Here is a 12,805-nt window from a genome sequence, read left to right on the forward strand (position 1 = left end):
CAAACAAGGTTGTTTGTTTCTATTCATGGTAATGCTTTCCCTTTAACATCCCCTTTGGCCTGTTCTGTCCTGACAGGAGGTCAGTACAGTCAGCACTGAAGACAACTGTCAGACTGCCTGTTCCGCTTTTCCATTCCTGTGACTCCACTTACCATCTGCTGGATCCTGTGAAAGGTTTTCCCATGGAAGCTAAAGGCCTGTTCAAACAAGACCTTGTCTTCCACTGTCCACTCATCTGGAAATGGAGTGAAGTTTGGCAGGTCTGCCAAAGACTTCTCAATGTTGTGCTTGTGCCAAAACAGCATCCCAAGGGCCTAGAAATAAGGACACCAAGAAGACAACTGTAATCACAAGGAACATTATTATATGCATGCAAAGGGAGAGCTATGGCATTTTCCTAAGGTGGCATGTTAAACTATTTTAATGCTCAGCTACATCAGACACTTTGTGTGCAAGAAACCTGGAGTCTGACCTCCACCCTGCTAGGACTGTGAAGACCAACTTGAAGTTTTCCCAAACCACACAGGTAGCAATGTAATATGAGAGTAGCAACAGAAAAGAGGGAGAAGAAAACTGAAGAAATTACTCCAACTTTACTGATCATAGTATGCACATTAAGCAGACCTGGTGAGACTACCTAAGAAACAGGCCAGACTAAATGAAGCTTCTTGCCAGTGCTAAACTCCATTTCCTGTGCAATTAGGAAGTCGGTTTAGTTGACGGGAGTTTTACGGTTGTTCAGCAGTCTCTTTCTGAGGGGAAGGAAGAAAAGGAAGAGACGATAGAAAAACTGGAAGAAGGAAAGGCAGAGAGCATGCACAACCTTGACTTGCTGCTAAGTGCATGCAGTGTGCTTCACAACCTGCAAATCATCCTCCTCCTGCCATCTCCAAGACCCTCACCCATAGCCACTCCTTTCCCAGGGGTGTGCAGCCACTTAGCGATATGACACATCACTACATCTGGCACACCAGCAACCACCACAAGTCATTTTGGGAAGGCCCAACTCTGCAGAGCTAGAAACCAGCCCTTTTGCGATGGCAGTAAAGTGAAAACAATCCCTAACATGCTGAGTAAAACAGCAGAGTAACCTGCTTGGCACATGCAAACTCAGCTCAGGTTTTGCTGTTACAGTTACCCTCATCTAGCAGTTTCACCCTGGCCGCTCAGAGCTACAAAACCCCTCCAAAATTTGGGGGTTCCCCATTATGTTTTGCTATGCAAAAAGCAGTTCCTTTATGGGATCTTGATCCCCTGAGATTCAGCAGAGAGTATAAATATTAGTGTTATCCAAAGTCTTGTCCTGACCCTACTGGCCTCCCAGTGCTGTCCAGGCACCCTCTACTCCCTTTTGCCACCATGCAGAACAAGAAGTAGTCTTGATTGCAGTCACCCACTGTGCAGATGTCACAGGGGCCACGCAGCCACCAATCCCCATCCACTCTGGCAAGCGTGGAGCCAAAAAAAAAAAAAAAACAACCTGTTCTGCAGTAACAAAGGATTGAGTTCTCTCCCCTGCCATCCCTTTAGCTTCAGATCTGTATCAAACATCGCCATGAGAAAGCAAAGGGAAAACAAGGAGGGAGACATTTCAGGAGGACAGGGTAGCATTAAATTCCAGTAAGGTGCCAGCAAGGGCTGAGAGAGCAGCTGCTTACACAAAGCAAAAAGTAAACAAAAAGGTTTTCCTCCTAGGTTTAGCTAGAAAGCAGCATTCCTCCTCCATCCTATGCTATCCCAGAGGAGTTCTGCACTCACACTCAGGTGAGCGCACAGCTTTTCCAGCCTCCTTTGTCCCAGAGTGTCTGACATGCTGGCAGGAGAGCACAGCTTAAGGCCAGACTTGCTGCAGTACTCCCAAAAGCCTGTGACTGCTATGGCTCAGCACAACCACCTACAGCCATTTACAACACCAGCTGAAGTGGGCTTACCCTGTAGGAGCTCACTTGCCTGCCAAAGCCTGCCCTTTGCCTGCCCTGGAGCTGGTGAGGGTGCAGGGACTCCCAACAGCACAGTCCTGAGCCTCCAGCCATCACCCAACAGCAGCAGAGCCAACAACCGTGTGCTTCGGCACAAGGCAAGGAGAAAGAACAGAGATATGGGAGCTGGACATGGCTCCAATGGGCCAGATGGATGGAAAGGCATTGGACAGGGGAGCACCAGCAGATGCCCCAGTCACCCTCACAGGCAGCTCACCATTCCCTGCAACAAACTGGCACATCTTCATCTGCAAAGGCAGGTCTTAGGCAGGGGGCACACACAGAAGAATGGGAACCTCTGTGTGATGACTGTCAGCCAAGCCACCTGCACAGAGGTCCAAAGAGACCAGCTGTCAGGAGGATGCATGTGTGCGAAAGGGCTGTCTTGGCCAGCAAAGCCCAGAGGCAGTGGCCAAACTCCACAGTGGGCTCTGACTGGCTTCCAGGGAGGCCGTATCAGCTTGTCCATAGTTACCCAGCCAACAGCAACTCTGATAATACCTGCTAAAGAGAGTGCTCCTTGGTGATACAACAAATCATCCTGACTGGAAAGCCTTGACACTTGCCCTTAAAAATACAAAATGAATACATGGCTTCCAGAGTGATAAAAGCTAGATCCTCTCCACTTATATCCTGGAAGCACCTACCATAGCTGTCTAGGAAATCCCAAAGGACCTGGGAAACACGTTTAACTCCAGAGTGTTATGCGAGACTGCTAGGGAAGGAATGATAAAATTTTTAGGAGGGACATTTTTATAAGCTGATCAGCCACTTCACATCCTGGTGTGGTGAGACCCATAACTCCTATACACAGAGGAAGAAAAACAGGGAAAAAGACCCCAAAGAATAAGTGGGAGGTCTGTACTTCCAACATTAAAATTAATGCAAATCTCCATTAGCCAAATTTAAGTTTTAAAAAACAAAAATATTCTGTGGTTGCCTGAGACCATCTCCTTTGGCAAATATTACCCGCAATACCCAGTACTAGGCTATACCTATCTCAACTGAAATAAGCTACTGTCCTTATTTTCATTTATGCTCACAGCCTTTTGGTGCCCTCATGTTCCTTTTATTGCTGTTTTCTGCTCTTAGAAACTATAATTATCAAGTCTGATCATTCCTTGCTTTGCTGAAAAATTTGGTGGCTTTCTCAACTTCAATACTCTTGTTCCACAAGAAGTCTTTTTGAGCATGAGAATCAACCACTGGAAGTCTGACTCAAAGATGATAGCAGTCATTTAAATAGAAACCCTTGCCCCTCCACATCATGCACTTCTATGCTCACAGCCTTTGCCTAAACAATTTCATAAACTCTCATTTTCTTAGAATCCCTTTGTAGAGAAAGTACATAATTTGCCAGTACAGTAACTAACTCAGATTCCCCACCTTCCCTTTCCAGGGAAGTGTTAGTGCATAAAGAAACTCCACATAGAAAAGGGGTTCTGGAAGTGTTCAAGAAGTAGCCACCATAGGAAGGATAACGCCCATGGCCAAATTCTGCTACAAATTACAATGGTTTTGGTTTTCTGCTGAGTCTGGATGTAAAACCAGGGGTGAAATCCATATCCCCAGAGCACCACTTACTTTTAGGAACCGTCAGTTTTGGGAGAAGCAGGAGGGGAGAAAACACAATTCAGAAGGGAAGAAGCAGTGCTAGGCAGTCAGTGTAAGTCATGTTTTAATACCCACTGAAAAAGATTTTTTAATAAAGTAAGTATTCAAAGGGTTGTTACCTGCTCCATATTGTATCCATGCTTCTCTTTAGCAATGGCAATATATTCATCCACTGAAAAACAAAGAGAAGGGGTAAGAATATTTCATATAATAATCTCATCTCCTCTTCCCTTTCCCTTTCTAGTCTAAAACCCAGTTCTGTAGCTCTGACTCCTGCCACAGTCACTGCATTCTCCACAGATAACTCATGAATAGCTACTGTTTCCAACAATTCAGGAAAAGAAGGAAAAAAAAAAAAGGAGAAAAAACAAAAAACCCCAAACCAAACACCAAACCAGTCAAACTACTACATTTTTTAACAAGCCTACGTGATGCATGATATCCAATACAGTTCCAATACTGCTGAAACACAGAATATAGTATTTCAAAACTATAGACATGACTGTCTCAACCACTTTCTGTTGGTTTGGTATTTTGGGGGGCAGGGTTGGTTGCTTGGGGTTTTTTTGTTTCATATTTTGTTGCTGCTTGGTTTTTTGTTTGCTTCTTGTTGTTGTTGTTGCATATGGGGGGGGGGGGGGGGGAGGGTGTAAATCCCCAAAACAGTTGCTTTCTCTTAAGAACAAAAATCCCCAGACACAACCCATACCTTCCAGTACTGCCAGACTCCTAGTGTTGCACAACCACTACAGATATCTTGACGAATTTTTCAGCCCTTATGCTTTGGCAGTTTTCATCTTGGACTAAACCCCACTTCTAAGTATTATTAGGCCCCCATGAGCTTTTAAGCTTTGCAATGTGAAGATGCCCTAAGGAGTTATATTTTGTATAGGTGGGACTAAAAAACCCAAATGTTTCTTTCAGTATGAGTGACTGAGATTATATTATGTCCAACAACACATATTTGAGAAGACTAGATCAAAGTCTGTACCAGTGGTGGAGTTCTGAAGTCTGTGCCCTTGTGCTTGGTCATTATTAAGTGATATTAAAGGATAACATCACCCTTGGATAAAAAAATTAAATGTACAAGCTAAAAGGTGAGACTCCTACTTCACCTAATGGAGTGGAAGATGCTGGAAGCATTGGTTGTCTGTAGGATCATCAACATGCTATACCCTGATACACTTACCACAACAGAACTGATACACACAGGTAGAATTGTCCAACACTGGGAGAAGAATGACTTCCAAGATAAGTCACTCAGTAATAAACTCAAATATCATGCCTGTTTCCTTCCCTGAAGATACCCAGGGAGGGATGCAAGCAAATTCCTGGGCTAAGCAACTTCAGAAGAAAATGATTCTGTGCACACTGGAGCTAAGGAAGCCACATCTCCCACAGGCTGGGCCTCACAAATAACTTCAGCTTTCAAAGGTGCTTCTCCCATGTTTTCTGCCTTTATGGACTCTAGCATGGGGTCTCTGGTCTCTAATAGCATGGCATTTCTTAAAGCCTTTCCTTCAAGCTGGGACTTTCCCCAAGTTTTTCCTTCACCCTTCAAATTAAGCGATGAAATGAAAAGATATTGGGAAAACAAAGACGACAGATCAGAAAATGCACAACAGGAGAGCACCAGCCTCTTACTTTCATCTTGTCATCAATGCAAAGAAATTATATCTAGGTGCTTGAAGTAGATGTCATCTTGTCTAGTAAGATGGGACATGTGATACCACTGTCAGCCCTTCATTTGGAAAGGAGATGCATTAGTTAATTTTTACAAAAAGGTGTTGCAAAAAAAGCGCTTTGTTAAGTGCCTTGGAAAAGTGCATGAGAATGTACATACAGGCACACATGGCAGGAGAAAATCATGCAGTAAATACAAGCACAGCTCCACTTTAGCAAGGGCACTCCATGAGGTTCTTGTTCTTCCAAGCTCCCAAGTTTTATTAGCCCTTTGGAGAAAGATGGAATCACCACCATTCATTTGCACCACCCTGCAGCACAGACCCATCTGCCTCTAAGTAAGCAAATTGTTTCTAATGACCATGCTGAACTGGGACGAAAACCACCCTTTCTTGCAGATGACCTGTTCTTGCACAAGGCAAGCAAAACAGTTGCACAGACAGTGGAGGTACTGGGACAGTGACAGAAACTTCTTTGGCTGAAATCACTGCATTGCCTAACAAAACATCCTAAGGTTACCAAAGTGTAGGGACCTCAGAAATCAGCTTTGCCATGAAAAAAACAAAACCAAACCACCACACATATAAAAAAAAAAAAAACCACAACCAACCAAAACAAACCAACTCCACACAACTTGCAAAACCACACTCCAAGGAAAGAGCAAAATAACATAATGCAGGATGACCACACAGGGGAAATGGGACAGAGAATGGAAGTACCTACTCCCTACACACCATCCCTCCCCTCCACAAGCCAAACAGGGCAGGGAACATCAGTAGGATATCAGCAGAAGAGCAACTTCAGATGCTTCCAGACATGATAACCACACCAAAACCAAAGGTTGATGTGGAACCCTCACTGCAACATTTCCCTGTACTTCAACTAAATGCTCTCAGCTTCCTTCAGACAGGTATTGCACATGCAGTGTTATCTACTTTGTCTAAGAGTAAGGTGAAGGAAAGCAGAGGGAAAGGAGCTGAATTCTCTTAAGTCCAAGGCTGCATTAAGCTCCTGAATGCTAAGTACTGCTGCATTAACCCGCTCACTTTCACTGTATAAAGATCTATCGTTCCTGATTTGACTTCAGCATCTTATCCTTTAATATATACAGAGAAGAGATGAGCCTGTTCTCCTTTCCAGCATACATTTCTTTTACCAGATGCTATATGAAAATATTTTCCCTTCCCCTTGCTCCCCAACACTCAACCCTCCCCACCTCCACCCCCCCAAAAAAAAAAGTTACAGCATTTTCTCATCTGAGCAAGAACATTAGCAAGGTCCCCACATATCAGTACCAACAGAATTTTTCTTGACTCAAGTCAATACACCACAAACCCAAACACTAGACTGTAACTGATCAGAGCATGAAAGGAGGCAGGATGCTTTTCTTGTCATGGTGGGGCTTGTAACACCTTGATGTTACGGGGAGAAAGAAAAGAAAAATAAGAAAGGCAGTAAGGCAATAAACTGACCATGACCACACAGCAATGCTCCTTCTATATACTAAAAGAGTGTTTGTAGGTGAAGGACAAGGAGTACACTGTTGTACTCTACTCTTGGCTTGCTCCCTACCTGCTTACTGAATCTAGCCCATTCTGCTTGTCATTTCTTGACTAATTGCAGGTTTCCTCACTTTGATGCTTGCACCATCAGAGAGGTATGACAGTCCCCTGAGCAATCCTTCTGACTGCTCTCTTTATCATCCCCCTCCATATGAAGTGAGCAAGAAGGAGCATGGCACCAGCTGAGTCACAGAATCCCTTTAGTCTCCCATACCATTACAGCCTGGAACTGCCACAAGCTTAATGCTTCACATGCCCTCCTCCGTCTCCGACTTCCCCATGCACTTCACGCAAGCCCAGCATACTGGGCATGTGAAATTCTGCTCCACTGCATTTCAGTGCCATTCAGTCATGCTCAGCATGTAACCCAGCAATCTGTTTAGACAGAGTTCAGAGCCAGAAGAGCCTGGGGCAGAGCCCTTCTTACACCAGAAGAGACAGTTTGCCAGCACAGCTCTTAGCTGCTTTCCACAAGAGAACAAGCAAGAGTAGCAAAGCAATCTCATCCCATTTCCCTCAGCATCAACTACACCACCATTCACTTTTTCTACCAGCATAACTTTTCCCCAAACAGGGCAGACAAGAGCATCCCCTGCTTCCATCCAACTTATTCCTGTATGCTGGAAAGATACTTCTGCACAGAGCAGGCCAAAAAGACAATAATACTTGAATTGAGACAGTTGTGTGACATAGGAGACACATTGCTTCTGTGAAGGCTCTTGTTGCTACTAGAAACCAGATAGGAGGAAGGGACATGAAAGAGAATCATAAACTGGTATTTCTTCACCTATTTGGCTACATTTCTTCTCTTGCATGCATTTTAGCTGTGTGGAGGTGAGCAGGATCCTCTGTCTGCCCCACATCCAAAATGGAGTGAGCACTAGCCCAAAGAGCCCCTTGCTACAGCCACTCATGCTCAGGAATGCAGAAACAGCACAAAAGGTGGGGATGCAAAGGGAACAGAGACCCACAGACACACTATCACCAGCAAAGAGGAGTGCAGAGGGCTCAGATGCTAAAAAACACCTCATCGTGATACAAGAAGTGAGGTCTATTATGAGATGACCAAGGGACCCCAGACGAGCGTACACACACCAAAAGAGACAAGGGAAATGGGAAGGAGCGGGAAAGGAAGCACAGAAAGATGCATCACTGCTTGCCATCTAGAGGAGTTTCTGACCAAAATGGTGCCATCAACACCCTGAATTTTGTGGTATTGCTTCCAGTAATCTCTCATACACCCTTTTCTTCTGCTAACCATCTTCCTGCAAGAATTCCTCACCAGAAGCAAAAAAAAGGGGACCCTCTTGGCTGACAGAGAGGAGGAGGGACAAGAGCAAACAACTGCATTGCTGATTTTCAGTCCCGCATCCTAGAACACTGAGTTGAGAGATATAAAACAGGAACATTAATTTCAAGGGGGGGTGGGAGAACTCTGAAAAGAGAAATGCCTGAAAGCAATTGCTCCCCTCATCACCATTTGATTAAACGATCTCTGTAACTGGGTCTTTTGGGAAGACTCCCCCCCCCCCAATTGCTTCTTTATGACCCCACAAGCATTGCAACATGTTTATTGGACTCAGCGACCCCAAGGAAGGTTTGCAGCAGAAGCAAGTGTGCTAAAGCCTATAGAAAGCAACAGGAATGCAGAGGCAGAGCTGTTGCTGCAACCTCAGTTCACCCCTATTAGTGGGGTACTGCAGGAGCTCTGAACACTTTGCATATTACGTGATGCAAAAGCCTGACAGAATGGGGTGAAATGAGGACAAAAGCAGCATCCTTCACAGCCTCAGTAATGTGCTTCACAGAGTTTGATCAATGCTGGAACCTGTGAGGAATTCTGGATGTTGCTATACATCTCCCCCTCCCCTCCATCATCCTCAAGAACAAAAACAAAAGAAAACCAAAATAAAAGTCAAGACACAGAACAAATCAATGTTTCATGAAGTAAATAAGGAGCATGGATTAGGCACATACATGTGAAATTCTCCTAATTTCAAAACACAATTATGATGGTACATAAACAAGTAAGCACAGTTTTTGCCTCAACTATAAAACCGAGCAGCTGCATTGCTGTCCCACCGCCCTGGCAGCATCGGTGGAACAAGCCTGCCACCTCGTGGTCCCAGCATGGGAGAGGAGGCTGCTAAAAGCACAGGAGTTTGGACAAGGGTGTCACTAAAATAGCTGTAACAGGAGGCAAGGGGAGCAGACAGATCAAAGCAACATGGCTTGACCACTTTTTCTGGGCAAAATCACTTAGAAGAAAATAAACCCCTCCTATTTAAAAAGAGTCTTCCGCCTTGGAAAAGCTATTCCCTCTTCTTGATGTGATGTGTGTCACAGGCAGGAGAGAAGTGGAGAACCAGAGCATGGCCATGTGTAGCACCCACCTAGGCAGGCACGCAGCCTCCTTTTACACTGTTTCTAGGGACAGAGTGCTAATTACACAGACACAAAAGCTATGTAAAAAAAAGAATCACTTCGTGCAACTGAAGGCATGAGAGGATTTAGGCCTCAACTCCACTGCACCTGCAGCAGGTGAGGGAAAATTCTCTATGCAACTGCAAGGCAAAGGAAAGCCAACCTTATGAGGAGAAGCTTACTGAATAGGAGCAAGAGAAAATACCCTGCAGCAGGGTAGGGTACCTTGAGTCACAGGACTCCACAGTGGATCTCAACCTCCCATCCACTTACCTCCCTGTCCCTCAGATTTTACTTGTGTATCATCTCTTGTCCACATATCAAGGACTGTGGGGTTCCACTGCACTAGAGGTCTCCTCTGGCAGCACAGCCAGGTTAAGCACCCACAGCTGCCAGCCACCTCTTCCCACCTAGAAGCACAAACATTTGCCTCGACCCACACGGAGCCAGACTGGGAAACTGTTTCACCTGAAAAACACCCCTCACCCAAGTGGCAGTGGTGCCATACAAGCACAGAGATGTGGTTGAAAGTATGATGATGCTCTCACCTATCAGGAGGGGCAGTCCCAGACCCTCCTATTCCCAGTCCTGGCTACACAGGCTGCCCCCCTTCTCTTGCACTAGCTCTGGAGCCAGGGATGAGAGAGCAGGCAGGCAGGAACAGGCATGGCTATGTCAACTAGCACTGGTGAGGAAATAGCTGCTCATGGAACCACACCTGGGGCCTGGACATTGCAGCCTCAGAGAGCATAAAACAAGGAATAAAATGGAGTGACCCACTGCCTGGAGATTTATCACTTTAAAAGCCCTAATACCTGCTGAAAGCTTCCTTCCCCACACAAAGGCAACCAGTCCCCACCCAAGCAGTACATACTAATAAGATAGAAAAGAAACACAGTATTTCTACCTCCCCCTTTTATTATCTTTAATACTGCTCTTTGCATGGCCTGTATCTGAGGGCAAGTCCAAAGTTGAAACACCAGTGATGGTTAAAGACCTGACTCATCTGCCTTTAAATTTTGCTCTGCCAGCAAGAAGGCTGTACTGCAGACACAGGTGTACTGACAAATCTAGCACAGTTTTTGCAGCTTGCCAAAACTATTTTAAAGTGTTTACCAGGAAAGGCCTTTTGCTAGTAGACACATTACTTTTAAAGCTTTTACCAACATATGCTCACTCCTAAAGCTGCACCCTCAGCTAACGCTATCACAGCAAGAGGCTCAACACTGCATACATCTGTGGATGTTGCTTTCCCTTTACTATAGGGGAAACCAGCCAGCTGATGCTTTCTTGCTCTATGACACTGCTGCTGTTCTCCCTCTGAAAGGCTATGTGGATGTCCATTGTAAAGGCATTCATGGAAGACCTCACGGGAAGAAAGACTGTTTCTTATATGTCCATCACATTTAACCTTCAGCCAGAAATTTGCTGACATATCACCAAATGCCAATTCTTTATGGAGGAAGGACAACAGGCTTCTGTATCTACAGAGGCAGATACAGAATCTGGGTACCACAAGCCCAGATGCCTTCATACATACCACAGAAAAGAACAAGCGAGATCTGACAGGACAGTAGCAAAGAGGAAACGCTATCTTTGGGACATAGCAGAGAATAGGAAGAGCCACATCAGATCACCCAGGGACCTAACCTGTGACCATACAGGATCTGAGCATGGCTATCATTCAGCAGTGAAAATCTGATCTTAAATCAGACACAGGCACTGGATTGTATTAAACGTAATCAGCCAGAGCACTTGATATTGGGTTTGGAGCCCATGTAAGAGCATAAAACCACTACACATTAGCTTCTGGCAGGGAAGGAATACCCATTCAAGAATATGACCTTCCAAGACATAGAAAGGAAGCTACAGACAGGCCAAATGCAAAGAGTACATGCCTGAACAATAAAGTGAGTTCATAGCAGAATGGTTCTTTGCATTATTCAGCACAGTGCTCTCAATTCAGCCTGAGAAGCCCTAAAGCCAGATTTATTCTGCTGTCAAACCATGGCTAGAGTTAACTCTACTGAGAGGTTACAACCTTGGGTTATATACTTCAACTACATGTCCAAGCAATGCAAGTAGCAACATTATTGATACAGTTGTAACAAGGAGAATACATATATATATATATATATATTTGATCTGATGGCTCAATGCAGGAGATAACTTGGATTAGAAGAAACCTGCTTTGTGCAATTTTCTTTTGGAGATTATTATTTCTTGCCATCCTCAAGAATACATGATCCAGTGCATCCTTTCCAAAAGGAAAATTCACCAATTTGAAAAAATACCATTTGACACAAACTGATGACAGAGTCAGCACGGGAGACCACATATTCAGGCTAACAGCAGTCTGATATGAGGCTCTACTACTCTACGTAGGAACATTCTCAGTTCTTCATCCACATCATGCCATATATTGCTAAAATTCTAAGCCTGCAAAATACCACAGACTACCATAAAGTTTGGTTAAGGAACCTGCTCTCAACCAGCTCTAGAAGCCACCAAGGAATATGCAAGACTCAAAACCCTCTAAAGAGGGCAAAACCTTCACCAAGGTCAATTCTCCACCCTCCAAAAGATATAAAAGCTCGTGCCTAAACCTGAACTGATATATTGCCTCTTGTAGTAGAAATGCAAACTAACAGAAGAACCGTATCAGAGCCAGGCTTCCTAAATTCACTTCCCCACGACACAAAGTCTTTGCGCAGCATGAGGACGCACACACAAGGGGTGTGTGGGAGCAGAATAGCCATCAGGTTAAATTACAGCTCATTATTATTGTTACTGATAATAAAGCCTGTGACAAAAGAGCAGAAGCCATGCTGACCCCTTTTATAACGGACACAAAAGCAAAAGAAATGATCAATTTGTCCCCTAGCTACCTCCCTGAAGGATGTCACTTGGGCCGAAAGGAAGCATCAGGCAAGCCAGCAGGCAGCAAAAGGAAGGAGACAAGTCACAGACACAGAGGAGCTGCCCTTGACAGATGCACTGAGAGCCAGGAGCTGCTCCTGGCAGGGAGAGGCACTCTAGGTGTAACTGCCCACATCCAGCTCCTCAGCAGCTAGAACAGGAGGACACTGATCCTGAACAGCAAGTGGTCAGGTCACAAAAGCATCACTTACTATTTCAGTATTTTTTGCAGCCAGCCCCTCACTTCCAAACTGAGCTATACGAATAACATAACAATAGTCTCAGCAATCCACGTGACCTCTGCACTCTTTAATAAGTTGCATGAAACTTGCTTCCAGCAAAATTAGATGAAAAATGATAGGGATTAAGCAAAGGCAGCTTGATATTGGAGGAAAACTAATCCTTCAGTTGTATTTTCTGAAGTATTACTGAGATGCTTTTGTTCCTTCTACATGGACAGTTAAAAACTTATTTTCAGATGTCTGGGCCCGGCCCCTTCTGAGAAGGCAAGGGCCTTCCCACAACTCCACTTCATTGCACTACTACATCTGGGTGCCAAGAATAAAAATATTAGGTCTAGAATTTGTTTTGAAAAGACTTCCAATGCACACAGTGATGTACAAC

At 44.6% G+C, this 12,805-nt stretch overlaps 1 protein-coding gene across 2 annotated transcripts in view; it reads right to left on the reverse strand.

Annotated features, from left to right (window-relative positions):
* The window catches only part of RCOR1 (REST corepressor 1), an 85,318-nt gene that overhangs the window by 20,308 nt on the left and 52,205 nt on the right, over window positions 1–12,805 (reverse strand). For both annotated transcript variants that reach the window (XM_065685268.1, XM_065685267.1), the window contains 2 exons: window positions 3,713–3,765; window positions 153–314 (listed from right to left, as the gene is read on the reverse strand). In XM_065685268.1, the coding sequence (XP_065541340.1) occupies window positions 153–314; window positions 3,713–3,765 (215 nt within the window). The remainder of the gene's footprint in view (window positions 1–152; window positions 315–3,712; window positions 3,766–12,805) is intronic.

This window comes from Lathamus discolor, chromosome 6 (genome assembly GCF_037157495.1).
Source record: "Lathamus discolor isolate bLatDis1 chromosome 6, bLatDis1.hap1, whole genome shotgun sequence".
In the NCBI taxonomy this organism is placed as follows: Eukaryota; Metazoa; Chordata; class Aves; order Psittaciformes; family Psittacidae; genus Lathamus; species Lathamus discolor.